The sequence below is a fragment of the Halichoerus grypus genome, chromosome 6, assembly GCF_964656455.1.
Source record: "Halichoerus grypus chromosome 6, mHalGry1.hap1.1, whole genome shotgun sequence".
Lineage (NCBI taxonomy): Eukaryota > Metazoa > Chordata > Mammalia > Carnivora > Phocidae > Halichoerus > Halichoerus grypus.
The window spans coordinates 4,504,793-4,520,727 of NC_135717.1; the positions used below are offsets into that span (position 1 = coordinate 4,504,793).

General features: G+C 53.5%; 1 protein-coding gene across 3 annotated transcripts; it reads right to left on the minus strand.

Moving 5' to 3' along the window:
* Positions 1-1,849: 1,849 nt before the first annotated feature.
* Positions 1,850-15,083, minus strand: INTS15 (integrator complex subunit 15). 3 transcript variants are annotated; one of them, XM_036103006.2, is made up of 6 exons: positions 14,790-15,083; positions 14,059-14,280; positions 11,949-12,114; positions 7,526-8,050; positions 6,730-6,769; positions 1,850-2,625 (listed from the first exon to the last, which is right to left on the minus strand). In XM_036103006.2, the coding sequence occupies exons 1-6, from the start codon at positions 14,949-14,951 to the stop codon at positions 2,424-2,426; spliced, it is 1,317 nt and encodes a 438-aa protein (XP_035958899.2). In that variant the 5' UTR covers positions 14,952-15,083; the 3' UTR covers positions 1,850-2,423. The 3 variants fall into 3 exon arrangements, with proteins under 3 accessions (XP_035958899.2, XP_035958898.2, XP_035958900.2); XM_036103005.2 differs by having other exon boundaries at positions 14,760-15,083; XM_036103007.2 differs by lacking the exon at positions 14,790-15,083 and adding an exon at positions 14,482-14,753.
* Between the last annotated feature and the right edge of the window lie 852 nt (positions 15,084-15,935).

Below are 15,935 nucleotides of genomic sequence, written 5' to 3' on the forward strand. Positions count from 1 at the left end.
AGTTATCTACATAAACAGTGTGATCATTGTTTCTTCAGACCATTAGCTACTTCCAATTTTGCCAATCTGATGGGTAAATGGAAATCATGGCATCTCTTTTTAATTTGTATCTCTTTTTAATTTCTATTTCCCTAGTTACCAGTTTTAGAATCTTTTTTTTTTTAATTGGTCGTTTGTATTTTCGATGAACTATCTGTTCCTGTCCCTCACTCATTTTTTTATTGGGATGTCTTTTGATTAATTTGTAGTTTTTGATACATTCTCTATAGAAATACTTCGCTTTATGCTCCGCACAAATTTTCTCATATACAAATTTTTAATGTACGTATAAAATACTCATTAGCAAGAGCCTGGCACATAATTAGTAAACAGGAAATATTTCTCATTTTAATAGGTGAAAAGGCAAGAATTGGTAAAGGTGTAAAGAGTCCACGTACACCTACATTTTTAATAAGTTGACTTAATTACTCACGTACTACTAGAAACACCGCCAAAGAAAGTCGGGGGCTCTAGTGGCTCTATTTCCTCAATTTTTCCTTCCTCCCTCCCGTCCCCTCCTTAGTCCTCCCCTCCCCTTGTCTGTTCACCTAGTCATTCATGGCAAAAACCACCTTGGGTCTGAGAGGAGCTAGGCCGTAACTAGTCCCTGGAAATTTGGTCCTTCTGGGACAGAGCCATGCTCACAGACCTCCTCTAACTACACAGAGATAGGAGAGCTTCTTTTCCATGCTTTTCAAAAACACTTGGCACCAGATTTGAACACCAAGCACAAGCCAAGTGCTCATCTCCTTAGTTTCATGGGTGTGTCCCCCCAAGACAGGGAAGCAGATATTTACTTTTACTTTTTTACTTCAGTTCCTGATCCGACCTCAGCAGATAAACACAATCAACCAAAAATAATGAAATCAAAGTCAAAGAAAGAGCAATTTCCTTTCTAGTTCATGGCTCTCAAAAGCAGTTTAAAACCTGATTCCTGAGAGGCTGGCTTGCAGGCCGGTTCCTCCCCACCCACTGCAGCTCTGGGAACCCAGCTGAGCACTGCCGGGGCCCAAAGAAAGCCACAGGAATGGGGCGCCTGGGTAGCTCAGATGGTTAAGCGTCTGCCTTCGGCTCAGGTCATGATCCCAGGGTCCTGGGATCGAGCCCCACGTTGGGCTCCCTGTTTGGCGGGGAGCCTGCTTCTCCCTCTCCCTCTACTGTTCCCCCTGCTTGTGCTCTCTCGCTCTATCAAATAAATAAATAAAATCTTTAAATAAAAGAAAAAAAAAGAAAGCCACAGGCTTGCGCGGCTGAGAAAGCACAGGTGGTCGGGACCCTTTCCAACCAAGGACGGCCCCTACGCTGCAGCTGCATCAGCTCATACTCCTTATCTCGAAGGATCCCCTGAACCCCAGACTTAAACACACACACACACACACACACACACGGGAATTTATTGGGCAGGCTGGTTTGGTCCGGTCTCCCAGGTCATGGCGTGTGGCCAGGAATAGAAGCGTAGACAAACCACAAGGTTCAATTTCATCCCCACAAGTTCATCTTAGCCCGTTATTGCTCACTGTCTCTCATGCCTCACTTCTAGCCCAGGGGAGCTGTCATCATTTCCTTCCCAAAACTAGTAAATGAGAACTCAAAGCAGATAGCTTCCATTGTGTGGAATGACAAAAACAGAGGGAAGCAGACAGACTTGCTGGGCCGTCAGGGTGGAGGGGATAAGGTCAGCAGTGTTTCTGTTAAGACAAGTGCCTAAAATTGTATTCAAACTTCTTACCCCATCACTGCAGACCCACAAGGAAACTACTGCCGCTCAAAACATTGACTGTGTTTTAAAAATAGTCCATAAAGTCTATAAAACTGTTTAGAAAAAAATTTATTTGAACATATGAAAGGAAAATTTAGACCCCAATAAAACAGAGGAGCTCTTGGGCCAGACGGGCGGTCCTCGAGTGGCCCCCTGCCCCGCTCCCTGCCCGGCCCACGCCCGGCCCCAGCTTTGAGCTCACGGAGCTCCCAGGGACACCGGGTGGCGGGGCCGTCACATTCCCGCGCACAGACGCCGAAGGGACTTGCAAATGCTGCTCATCACAGCTCTGCTCGGGGCAGCACGGGCTCCTGGCGCGTCTGAAACGACCCACAGACACCGGCTGGTGGAATCGGCGACTCGGCAGGACGCCCACGTGGCTGGGCGGGTGCCTTCCATCCTTCCTTCCATGCCTCCCATCTGGACTTCTGCGATCGTAACCCGGCGGGGAGGGCCCCCGGACTGCGACGCCGCGCAACTCCCGCACCAAGACAGTCCCGCCGGGGACGAGGGGCCGCCGGCTGCCCCCGAAAGGTCCTCTTCGATGGGGCGGCTCCCCCCTTCTCTGGAAGGCTTCCTCTGGCCCGGGGAGGGCACACTGCCCCTTGGCGGCACCGGGGCCGGCCTAGCGGATGGGCCTGAACGGGAAGGTCATGCCCGACATGAACGTGTGCCCCGGGTGCGTGGGCAGGGCGGGGTGGGCAGCGGGGTGGGCTGGCACGGCCCCGTAGCCCAGCGGGGGCGTGTGGATGTGAGGGTAGAAGCCGGGGGGCAGCGCCGCGTGGGGTGCCTGCTGCACGGGGCCCGAGATCACCAGCTGGAGCAGGCTGCGAATACAAGGACAAGGGTTAGGCGCACGGCGGCTGGGCTGGCCTGTCCCCTCGTGGACGCGGCACCCCCGGAAGGGAGAGGGGGCCTGGGCACGGCCGTGGCCTCACACAGGCACAGCGACAGGCACCAGATGCAGGCACAGAACACGGAGGTTTCCAGAGGGGGGACATCTGTCAACTTGGGGCAGATGGGGGTGGCTTGTTGGGGGGGAACCGAGCAGAAGGTGACCTGGAGGTGGCAGGATTGAGACCGGCCCCAGACAGAGGGGCCGGCAGTAGGAAAAGTAGGATCCTGCAGGCGACAATTCGAGGGGAGGGAACTGAGGAAACCACAGGGCAGGTGCCCAAGGCCGGGCAGGGACAGGACTGCGGAGGGGGTCTGCAGCAGGGCTTAGCGTCCACGGAAGCTCTGGGCACAGCCTCAGCATCTGTGGCCTGGGTTCAGCCCCAACTACCTACACTTGAGAGGGTTATGACCTTGCACACGGCAAGCACACAGCAGCTCAGTGTTCTCAACCTCACTCGTCATGACAGTCCCAACTGAACTGCAAGCACAGCCACATGAAAGCAGGCCTTTCGGAGACTCTGACATGAGCATGGGATGGGCCCCGCCCTCAGCATGACCCAGGCCCAGACCCAGCCCTTACCCACCTGTAGGGGCCACCCCCCCTCCCTCTCTGCAGAACTCCCAACCCTCCTGCTTACTTGCTCCTTCACTTCTGGGATGAGAGCCTTCTGCAGCCACACTGCAGCCCTACGCATCACACCCAGGGTCTCCGCAGGAGGACCCCGTCACTCCTTCACCAACTCCCTTCCACCCATGACCACCCCAAGCCCTGGGAGCCATGCGCCCCCTCGGGCCTGTTCTCTCCTGCCTGTGGCTCAGGACCCATCCACGGCCTCAGCCTTCCCCCTGGAATCCCTTTTGGTTTCCAATATTGGTCCCTTCCGAGACTCCCTGAAGAGTTCCTCTGATTGGTCCCATCCTCTCCAACCCCACATTCCCTCCCAGCGAGATCGGCAGATTCCTAATTTCCCCACCACCACGAGCTTCCCAGGCCTTAGCTGGCCCACATCCTGCAGTCAACCCCAAATACCCAATCATGCCCTAATCAGAGAAACTTCTGCCCTCTCTTCTTCAGGACAGAGGCCTCCTTTCCCAGCCCTGCCTCTCCCCTTTCCCCCCTGAGGACAGACCAGCTCTGCTCGTGCTCTCCAGCCACACCCCAGGGTCTCTGCAGTGTCTAAGCTGGTCTCTCCACACCACCAAATCTGCCTGCCAGGCCCTGTTCACGCCCATCACTCACCCTGAGGACTTCCTCATCCCATGAGGCCACACCTTCCCTGCACATGGCCCTGCTTGACCCAGGAACAACCCCAGGCCAGTTTGCCCTGGCTACTGTCAGCCACCCACCTGGAGCTCTGAGAGTGGGGGCTAAGTCTTCTGCAGACTGACCCTAACCCCCTCCCAGCCCCTGAGTAGAAAGTCTGGTGCTCAGAGCCCACAGGATGGGCTCAGAAAGTAAACCGAAGGCACGAAGAAAGCTGGTGGCCTGAAGCTCTTCGGAGCCCCTTTTCATTTATATTACCACTTTTTTATAACTTGGGGTGAGAAAGTCACTCAAAATAAGCAAACAGAGAAATAAATCTAAGGAGGGTATTACAGAAGCAAAATTTAAATCATTTAAGTTTGGCTGAATCCGCATACCCTGCCAGAGATAAAAGGGGTTTCAAGAAGTTTCCAGTCTAGGGACAGCTGGGTGGCTCAGTCGTTAAGCGTCTGCCTTCGGCTCAGGTCATGGTCCCAGGGTCCTGGGATCAAGCCCCGCATCGGGCTCCCTGCTCCGCAGGAAGCCTGCTTCTCCCTCTCCCACTCCCCCTGCTTGTGTTCCCTCCCTCGCTGTCTCTCTTGCTCTCAAATAAAATCTTAAAAAAAAAAAAAAAGGTCCCAGTCTATTCAGAAAGATAATTAACGGAAAAGGGACTATCAGAAGTCAAAGAAGTTTTCGAAGCGGCTCCGCGTCTGGTCTTTCCCCACACTGCCAGGCTGCCCCTGGGAGGCCGGGTTTCAGGACGCACGGGTCAGGAGGACAGGGCCCAGCTTAGGCTGTGAAGACGTTCCACTGGGACTCCAACGCGGACCCCGGTCATAATGCTAAGACAAGAAAGGCCTTAGACCCTATACTGCTCTGAAACATTACATGTTAGATTACAGCTGTCCACAGAACAGGGCAACGGTACAGAGGGATTACTGCAAAAGGAGCAGAAAAATGCCAACTTAGTAACTATGTCCGGAGATGCCAGGGAATTTTTCTAGAGCCCACGGGGGAAAAAAGAAAAAAAAAAAAAAAGGGACAGTGTGGGCTCCTGAGAGGCAGGCGGCCCTCTGGACAAGCTGTCCATTCTGCTGACAGGGTATGTCAAGCGGGACCATTACGTTCCACCAGGAGCCAGCACACTCCACCTATTTGGTTTCCGGATCGGCCCAGATACCCGCCGAAGCTGCCCTCCCGCCGCAGGGCCCGGCGCCAAGATCCCCAACCGTCCTTGGGCCGCAGCTACTCTCGCCGTCAGCCCGTGGGCCGGCATCCGGCCGCTCCTCTGGCCTCAGGTGACGCGTGGTATCAGCCTGCCACACGTGCCCAGACTCGCCGGCCCTGGCAGAGGCGGCGGGCCAGGCCCTGGGCAGCTGTGGGCTCACCCTCTGCCCACTGCCTGCCAACGCCAGCCCTGGAGCCCCAGCCCCTCTGTCCCCGATAAAGGCCAATGTGAGCCTCAGAAGAAAGGAGAGTGTTAGAAATCCTACCAACTTCACTCCACTGTTTCCTGTCCCTGTGCACACTAGGAGGGGGTTCTGCGCTCACCTACAAACACTTTCTCCCTTAGGGGCCACAGTCGCTATTTGGAGTGGATACATAATTTCTGTCCTTCTGATGTATCACTCCTAATTTACTAAGTATCCCCACGCTTCTGGACCACGAGGTTGCTTCTGGTATTTTGCTACTAATAATACTGCATTTGCCTGAAACGTTTCAGCACACACAGCTTTTGCTTCTTAGAGTCCGTGAAATTAATTAGATTAAGTAACATTCCTACATTATGACAATAATAGTAAGCCGAACAGCAGCTCTAAAAATCCTATTGGGAGATTGGCTGCAATCGGAGTATTTAAAAAAGTGATGAGCACTTCTTAGATACTTGCTACACACCAAGTATGCAGCAAAAACACAAGAACGCTGTTCCAAGCACTTTGTGTTTTTACTCTCGTCCTCACAAAAATCCTACAAGGGGTGGGGGCAGGAGAGGCAGGGGGACATGAGGCAGGTACGATTATTTTCCCGATTTTACAGACAAAACAAGGCAGTGGAAGATCAGGAACGTGCCCAGGGTCATACAGAGAGCGAGCAGCCAGCCCGGACCTTTCCCCAGGAGCCGTGTGACCACACAGCCCTGCCCTTCACCACTGTTCGCACTGCTTCTCCTGAATGATGACAATAAGCACCATTTACACTCAGAGTCCCGCGTGCCAGGGACCAGGACCTCATTTAATCCTCACTACAACCCTGTGACACAGGCGAATAATCCCCCCAGCTGTACCAGGGAGGAAACCGAGGCTCAGAGACAGGAGAAGCGACTGCCCAAGCATCACGGAAAACCAGTGAGAATCATGCTCAGAACCCACTCAGTGCTGCCACCCATCGACAAAGCCTGACAGACACACGCTGTGCCCTAGGGCCGCGACTCAGCAGGATTTCCCAAAGGGCTGTGCCACCCACACTGTCACCCACAATGTGTGTGCACGAATGTCGGAAGTCACCCTGAACCCTGTATGCTAATTTAGCGAGTGACTAAATGACTCTGAGCTGACTCTGGTTTCTTCCCTGGACTCCCAGACAATATGGCCACACCTCTTCGATTTACTCTCCACTTGGGCTTTCTCTCATGTGGGTCATGCTATCCTATCCCCGACTTACGATCAGGTCCTGAGGGGCTCCTTACATACAGAAGCTCTAAACCCTGCAGCCCAACTCTCCCCAAGGAGGCCAGGATAAGGGGTCCACCCCCAGCCCAGCCCAGCCCCAAGTCTTTGAGAGCACTTACTTATTATGGGGCAGCCTGGAGCACAAGGTTCTCAGGTCATCTGAAATCAAGGAGATACACAGTAAGGAACAGACTGGAAACAACAAGGTGAAATGTTCCCTGAGTTCTTCTCAAGGATGCTGGCAAGACGGCGATAGCGTCTTAACTATATTTTTCTAGCGTCACTTAGAAACTGCGTTCTCTCTTCCTTCGATTCTTGCTTTAACTAGGCCCCAAACAGAATACATGACTCAGGAAGGGAGGGAGGTCTATCGGCCACTTGTCAGATGGCTGGGAAAGGGCCAGGGGCAGGGCTCCCGCTGAGCGGATCAGCTGCCCAAGGCACTAAGTGGGAAACGCACCACAGTGACGACCGCCTGGGGCCACAGGCGACGTCTTCAAGCCCACAGTCCCTAAACCAGCACAGGTGCTACTGGACACGGGGAGCCCTCCAGCACTGAACTGCAGGCGAATCACGGACCTGGAAACAGGTGCTGGGAACGCTTCATGCACTTGAACCTGTGCACTGTGTTGTACAACTTATGCCTCAATAAAAAAGGGCTGCAGGAAAAGAAAAGATTCTCTACGAGGAAAGATGGTGAAGAATCCCTGGTCCTGGGCAAAGCAGCCGGGAGATGCAAGACATCATGGCTGGTGCTCTACCTGGTCCGCTCTGCGACTCCACCCTGGTCCCGTGCTAAGAGGAAAGAGGTCGTAAAAGAGCAGAGAACAGCTATGCGTCGGGGACTCCCTGCTTTCCTTTGGGCGGCGGTGGCAGCCCCGCCCCCGGCAGGGCCCGGGCCAGGGAGTCACCCACCTCTCGTGCACAGCAGCGCCCCGGAGGCCATGGCCACCTGCAGAGCCTGCGCTAGCCGGTCCAGAGAGAGCTCGATCTCCTGGGAGGCGTTGAGGGGGTTCAGTTCATCCGCCAGCCTGTTGATCTCCTCTACCAGCGGGACCATGTGGTCAAACAGGATGAGGCCCAGGCGCCCGTAGAGATTCTTCTCGGTTAAGTGCACCTGGAGCATCATGAGCACCTGCAGGACGCTGAGGTGGAGCTTCGAGTACAGGAGGTGGGAGTCTCTGTCCATCCCTCCCGCGTCCTTGGTAACTTTGGTAGTGACGTGGCCATTAGACAGGGAGGGCTTCTTCTTCCTTTTATAAGCCAGAGGGGCCTTCACACACCAGCAGATCAATCCAGTGAGCGGGGTGAGCTCTAAAAATCCTATTGGGAGATTGGCTGCAATCGGAGTATTTAAAAAAGTGATGAGAATCAACCTCGGGTCCTCGAAAATCCAGCTGACAATCATTTCAAGCAAGTCCAACGGTGGGATGAGGTCATCTGCCAACAAAGACGCTTTAAGTCAGATGTGTTTGTAGCCCCAGTGACATAAGTGGATGGCGGAGAGATGGACCCCTATGGGCACAGTACTCGGCACCTGACATTCAGACTACATGCTCTGCTTATCTATTTTCTGTCCCCTTTCTGAGAACGTCCCCTCTGTCAGGGCTGGGGCTCCCGTCTTAGTCAGTGATTCTCCCCAGAGCCAGGACTGTTTGGCCACAGTAGGGTTCGAAAACGTATTTTTTTTTTTTAAGATTATTTATTTATTTATTTGAGAGAGAGAGAATGAGAGAGAGCAAGCACATGAGAGGGGGGAGGGTCAGAGGGAGAAGTAGACTCCCCGCCGAGCAGGGAGCCCGATGCGGGACTCGATCCAGGGACTCCAGGATCATGCCCTGAGCCGAAGGCAGTCGCTTAACCAACTGAGCCACCCAGGCGCCCTCGAAAACATATTTGTTAAATCAACAATCCCCTAGAACTCGACCTCGCCTTGAAGTTTGTCCCCTGGGTCAATTTAAATAAATTCCCACACTCTTTATGTCCCAAACTGCCACACCTCAGCCTCTCCCAGAGAGTAGGGCCTGTCCCTCTGCGGGTGTTCCCTCTGTGGCCCAATGACAGCTACCGTGGCCTTCACAGAGCAGCTCAGGTGCGGTCAATGGTCAGTCGGCTGCCAAGAGCCATCTCAGCCCCAGATCTGGAATCTTTGTCTAAGCCTGACCTCCTGTGACCCTGGAGACCTGGCACATTCTACGGCCTGGACAGAGAACAATAAAAGCAAATGTTGACGTTTATCTCGGGTTTACTACGTGCCCGGCACTGGTCTAAATCCTTTACACAGATCAACTCACTCCTCCAACAACCCACCTGTTATCGGAAGGAGGAGGCACAAGGTGGTATTAAGTCACGTCCCCAGGACTCATGAAAAGTGTGTGGTGGGCCCACATGTGGCCCCAGAGGGCCTGGCTCTGAAGCCCTCGGCTGCACTGCCCCCCGGAACTGGCACACAACGCCCTGAAGTTGTCTACGAGCGTGGGAGTGGGTCCCCGGCCTCCTGTCCCTGGGGCTGTGCAGCCCTCAGCTCACAGAGAGCTAAGGATGACGGGACCCCTTCCGGGATGCTGAAGCCAGAGCCATCACGAGACAGGAGTGTGGGGTGAGTCAGACATGTGTGGGTGGAGGCTCCTCTTTCTCCAGAGACATGGCCCTTCTTCCCTGAGATCATGCCTACCTACTGACCGGGTGTTCGACTGCGCCCTGCCCTTCTGTTGTAAATGAGGACAACAGTAGGTAGCCGCTGTCGTCCATGATCTTCACTTGGCAAAATACACGGTGGTGGACCCCGCGTCTGGCCCCTCGAGCCCCCTGAGGGGTTTCTGTCTGAGGAATGCCAGTCTCACACCCGCACGTCCAGGACACCGCCCTCTCAGCCGTCCCCCCCCCACACACACACATCTGGGCAGAGGCGTCTCCAAGAGCCGGAAAGCCGCATGGGCCCGGTGTACAGGGAGCGCGTGTGCTTGAGCGAATCACCTCCACGACCTTCCTACTCCAAGACCCAAGTTCTCTGCACCATTTGGGCAAGAGAAGGTTCTGTCTCCTGAGGTGAGCTGCTTCCGTCTTGTGACTTTGGAGGCACAGACTCCCCAGGAATGCTGTCACCAAGAGATCAGTCACCATCCTGACTGTGGACCCCAGCTCCGCCTCCAGGGTTACCACCAGGCGCCCGCTGACCTCCCCATCTCCAAACTGACCAAGCTGGATATGTTAAAGATGCACAGCTTTTGGTACATCAATCATACCTCCATAAAGTGGTTGTAAAACAGTCACCAACATGTCAGACGGACAAAGTGCCTTAAGAGAAAAACACCACGGCTCACATCCATTCTAGAATGCTGGCGGTATGCTCTGAACATTACCGCCTTTTGCATGCTATTTAATCTGTCCCAGGGAATTTCTGTCCTTGTTGGTCTGGAATAACTGATGGCTTGGAAAAGTACAATGGGTTTAATGAAACCTTTCACGGGAAAACAGAGGGCCTGACTCGTGTCCCCAGCTAGGAACAGCTCTGAGGAAGCCTTTGCAGGAGAGCACCAGGGAACAGCCTACTCCAGCAGCAGGGCACCCACCACTCACAACACCTGCCTCCCAGCCCAGGGGCACACTGCCAGGACAGAAATGGTTTGAAAGTACATGTGCCAATGATACGCACTTCAGTGTTCACACTCTGTCCACATAAACTTTCCTAACAGAACTAAAAAACTGAACAGCAGGGGGAAAAAGGTACAAATAAAAGGAGAATCAAATATAATCCCGGTGCCGCTGGACTGAACACAAATGGAAATGTTGCTGAAGGCTCTCCAGCTGCTGGTTTAGCTATCAGACCAGAGTAAGAGACGATCTGTCAGCCCTCTGAGCGGCAAGAGCTGAGGGCAAAGGAGGAGGAACCTGAAACAGAAGAGCAGGCTTGGAGTCCAGCTCTGCAGAAAAAGTGCTCACCACGGTGAGGCCCGAAACTTCCCCATGTGGAAATCCAGGACCAGAGCCCCTGCCCAGGGGCCGCACGGGCTGTGGGGCTCACACAAGGACACAGACGTGAAAGGACGCTATGTTCCACAAAGTGTTGTCTGTCAATTCATGTTCCTTGGAACCCACCCCTGTGGGAGGCAAGCAGGCAGCAGAGCCTAGTGAGCGTGGGTCTGAGACTCCTGCTCTAATTCAACCAGAGCTGGTCAACCTGTATTGGTTTTCTTTATTCGGAGCCTTCATAAAATGATCTGACCAGAGGGCTCTGATGCTGGACAGGGGACAGGGGCTTCTCCCACTTGAAGTCAAATGCCATCTATTGGCTGCCCTGAGGACTTCGCCAGGCATCTTCCAAAGAAGCCTCAAAAGCGTTACCACGGTAGAAGCGACATGCATGCCTCCTGGCGCAATGTGCCCAGGACACATCACCGCCTAGGCAGGATTGTTGCCAAAAATGTTTAACTTGAATCTTGCACAAGGAAACAATCAGATAAATCTAAATTGAGGGACATTCTGCAAAACAACAGGCCCGAGCTCTTCAAAAAACATCAATGTCCTAAGAGATTTTTTTGAAATGCTTCATCTGTTCAAAATTTAAAAAGACCAAAGTGACATGACAACTATGTATAACGTAGGATCCCCGATGGGATCCTGAACTCTCCTGACCCTTCAAAGCGGGGGGACGGAAAAGGCTATAAAAGATATTACTGAGACAGTTAAGGAAATCTGAATATAGGCTATATAAGAAATAACAGAATTCCCTCGATATTTAATTTCTTAGGCATGATAATGGTACCATGGGCTACGTAAAGGAAAGCTCTTTTTCTTGGGGGAGAGATACGCGCTTAAGGACTTGGTACATGATGCTGATAACAAACTCTCAAAAGTTCAGGAAAACCAAATACTTTGGAGTGTGTGTGTGAGAGGGGAAAAGGAAGAAAGTCAGAGAACATGGCAAGTGTTAACAGGGGGTGAATCTAGGTGAGAGTCTCCCAACTTATAACAGTCTTGAACCTTCCTGAAGTTTTGCTATTTTCCAAAATAAAAAATGAGGGATGGAAAAAAAGCAAGTCACGTCTGGGGAGAAACCACGTCTTCCCCAGACATCAGATGCCAGCACTTTCAGGCTGCCTGCCACTCGGACCATCCCTGAGCGAGGCAAGTGGGAGGCACCAAGGAAAGCTCCCCTGCTGGCAACTTCCAGAAGTCCAGGTGGTCCCTTCCTTTCACTTTCAGCCTAAAAGAAAACACACATTTCAGAGAAAGAAAAAAAAAGGCCAAAGCGACCCCTGGGCATTTCGCCTGGGTGTTCAGTGGAAATAAAAGTGGCAGTCGCCTGAGCTGCTTTAACGGCCCGTCTGAAGTTTACCTGAGGATAGGTCATACAGCGCGGTGACGGAGGTGATGAGCTGGCAGCAGAATCGAGGGCTGGCACTGAGTATCTGCTTCAGCGTCTGCACGGATCCTGGCACCAGACAGCAGTAGTCATCCACGAGGGCCCTGGCTAACCTCACGCAGTAGACCACAGGCGTCCGCTGGAAAGAAGCCACAGTCCACGTAACTACAGGTGTCGTGAGCTAGCGGGTGACAACGACGTATGCATGGTGGAGACCATCGAGCTGGCAGCACCGCTCCCAAGAGGGGAAAAAGATGTTTGGAGCTCAGTCTGAAGCCGGGCCAGGACAAACTAAAGCCCACAGGCCCAATCCATCCTGCCACCTGCTCTTTGCAAATAAACTTCTACTGATACATGCATCTGCTCAGCTGTTTGCTTACTGTGTAAGGCTGCTCCCTACGCTGCAAGGGCAGAGGTGAATGCTTGTGATGGACTATATGATCCGCAGAACCTAAAGCATTTACTGTCTTGCCCTGCACAAAAAAGGCCTGCTGACTCTTGCTCTGAAGTTCACTTAGGAAAGGTAACTTCTGACTTCAGGCGACAAAATGACAACTTTTGTGACCCTCCAGGTGAGACTCCAAAGGCAGAAATGAGCAGCTGGTACCACTTTAAAGAGCTTGCGGAGAGTTTGTAAGCACTCCTGTGATTCTAGAGCAGCGCTTCCTCACTTCGCGATCCTACCCTTACAGGTTTCCATAATACTTTCAAATCCTACGTCACCACCCTCCCCTGCCTTTTTCCTTCCCACTCAGAGGCCAATCTGTAGCTACTGCCACATTCCACAGCTGCTCAGGATGCTCCAGTTCCAAGGCCCCAACGTGGTCTATAGGGGGGTGGAGGCTGGGGAGAACTGCAAGGAGACAGCAGGCCAGATTGTTCCCTCAGGCTGAAATCTGCCCCCACAACCTCCAACCAGCCACCCCCGCCTTCCCCAGTAGGAAGCTGCAGCCCCTCGCCCCGGTGTGGCTAATCCTGATTTAAACCACTAAGACCCTTTCCTGTCATTGACATCTGCCTTTGCTTTGCAAAAAGCCAGCAGGACAGCATCAGGAGAGAGAAATGGGAAATTACGCGATGAATTACAAGATGCTAAGCCTGGCTTCACTAGGTGATCAAAGGAGAGTGGTAACTGTAACATTAAATACAACACACATGATCAATTCAGATGCCCCAGAAATCAGACTGGTGAGAATTAAGGTACAGATTCCACTGAGACTTACCTGTGTACCAGAGAGAATAATATATTTTTTTCTAGCCAAAATTTGAGGATAAACAGATTTCAAGGAAAACATTTACATAAATTGGGGAAACAAACCCAACACCAAAGACTTCGAGTACTTGAGAATGAAGCAGGTTTGTGAAACTGAATGTGGTAAATTGTTAGCTTAGTTGAGAATCATGTTAATCTGAATTCTGAGTTAATAATTACTGGATTATCAATTTTCTAAAACCTCTGAGTAACCGAAAAGCAAAACAAAATGAATCTTTCAAAATACCATCTGACACAAAATCTACTGATATTCTTTGATATTTAAAAACACTCTAGAAGGCTCTTACATCCATATCCATTAGAAGAGCCACGATCTTTATAATGTCACCCTGGAACAATGCAAAACAATTGACATGCTTACCGACCTAACTGTATAATTTAACTTACAGTGATCTTTAAAAAAAAAAAAAAAATTTATATATATATATATGATCTTTAAAAAAAAAATATATATATACGATTAAAAAAAAAATATATATATATATATCTCCTATCTTTGAGGCTGCATCACGCATAGCTGTTTTCAAAATTCTACCTTATCATTTTCAACTAAGGAAAATGATTTTTCGCTTGTCCTGGAGATGAAGACTTTTTTTTTTTTCTTAAATTCATTTACCATTACAAACTACGGTTTTGTCAGGAATGGGTACTACCTGTATCTAAATGTAGGTGTAGGGTATTAGCATACAGGGTGGTGACATCAAGGAGATAACACACAGAAAAGGCCTCTCCCGAAATCCAAATAAGAGAAGATTCCTGAGGCTAAGCTCCCTCCGGAGACTCAGGAGAAGGCTATTCCTAGAGAAGTACCTGGAGCCAGGAGGCTGCACACTCCAACACTGGGATTCGACACACAGCCACTGCCATGGACACCAGTTTCCCCAACAAGCTCATCCGGCTGTCATCAGCCTTGTTCCCTTGGGGGCTGAAAAGGGATGAGAAAATAATCTGCCGGACAGAGTCCTTGGTTTGCTCCTGGAAATAATTGCACATGATTTCAAGAAGTTGGAGCTCCTGAAGTGAATTCAACCTCTGTAAAACAAATCCAAGAGAAGCGATAAGAAATTTAGCTTTAACGTGCACATTATGCACGTTATAGAAATATCCTATTTTCTCCCTGGGAACCGTTCACCCCTCTAAAGCCCGGGTCCCAGGCGAAGAACTCGGTTAATCCCAGGAAATGTCACTATCAGAATTCGACATCATCCTGGGGCACTCAGGGTGATGACCTACTGCGGTGTGAGACTCGATTACAGGCCTTCGACGTCTCTCCCGGCAGCACCACCGAGACCTGGGCTGCCGCGCGCCCGGCACAGGCACGCAGCTGAGCAATGCTCAGGAAGCCAGAGCAGGCGGGCCGGGGCTGCTGCGAAGGAGCGCGGCCAAGGGCGAGAAGCGAGCCGCTGACGGCAAGAGGGTCTGTGGCTGGCCAATGCTTGTCACCGCGAGGGGCGGAAAAGGAGCGGGAGTTTCCTCCTGGCGGACGCGGGCATCCCGGCCGCCCGCCGCACCTTGGGCTGCGCGCCGCGCTCCTTGGGCACCTGGAACACGAACTCCTCGAGCAGCTCCACGGGGCCCTTGTCCACGATGGGCAGCGGCGCGCTCTGCAGCTGGCTGCTGAAGTAGATGTCCAGGTGGTACAGCACCTCCTTGGCGGCGCTCAGCGCGTCGCGGCGCAGCAGCGAGTGGCGGATGTCGCTCATGGTGCGGCCGCCGCGGCCCGGGGCGCTCGGAGCGCGTCGGCACTTCCGCCCCGGGCCCCGCGGGCGCGCCCGCCGCCGCCGCCGAGACAAAGAGGCCGCGACCCGGCCTCCGCCCGCCGACCCCGGCGCCCGCCCGCCCGCCCGCCGCTCCCGCTCCGGCCTGCTCAGGGGGCCATCTGCGCCACCGCCGGCCAGCGGGCGCCCGGCTGTGCGACTGCGGCGCCACCGAAGGCAGCGGGAGCCCGACGCCGCGGAGCCGAACGGCGGCGGAATGCGGAGCGCGGCGACGGCGGCCCGCAGGGGCCAAGCGCAGGCCGCGGCGAGGGCCGGCTCTCGGGAGGGCGCCACCTGGCGGCTCGGCCCGCCCGCGCGGGGAGAGGTGCGCCCCGCCCCCGGGCCCCGCCCCCGGGCCCCGCGACCGCCCTGGGACCTGGGGCCGAGCGCGTCCCCAGGGGCCGAGCTGGGCTGCCACGCCCACCACCGAGCGCTCTCTGGGCTGTGCGCTCCACCCGCCCGCGCGCCGGCCGCGAAGCTCCCCCTGCTTCCTTTGCGCGGCGCTCCAAGTCTACTGATGTCACCGCGCTTTTCCACCTGGAACAGAGGCGTGGTGCTGCAGGGCCGTGGCTCAGGCCCCAGCAGGCCGGCAGGCCGGCAGGCCGTGTCAAAGATTGTATCTAGTCTGGAACTCGGGGCTGCACTGACAAATGATGCCTCCCGAACCCCGGCCTCCAAGTTCTTGTCCCCCTATTCCCCGATCCCCTCCAGTGCGGCTGGCCATGGGAATCATAGGTATCCTGTTCCTGAAAACTGCCCCCTCCTAAAATCCCTCACCGCTTTCCATGAAGCTCTTCTGCATCCATCTCTTTGCACTGAATTAACGGGTCAGTGGCAGGATGGGGACTCTGGGTGTTAGTTTGGAATTTTAAAAACAGGGCAGGAAAGACTTGAACATGGTCACAAGAGTCCAGTGCAGGGCAGGCAGAG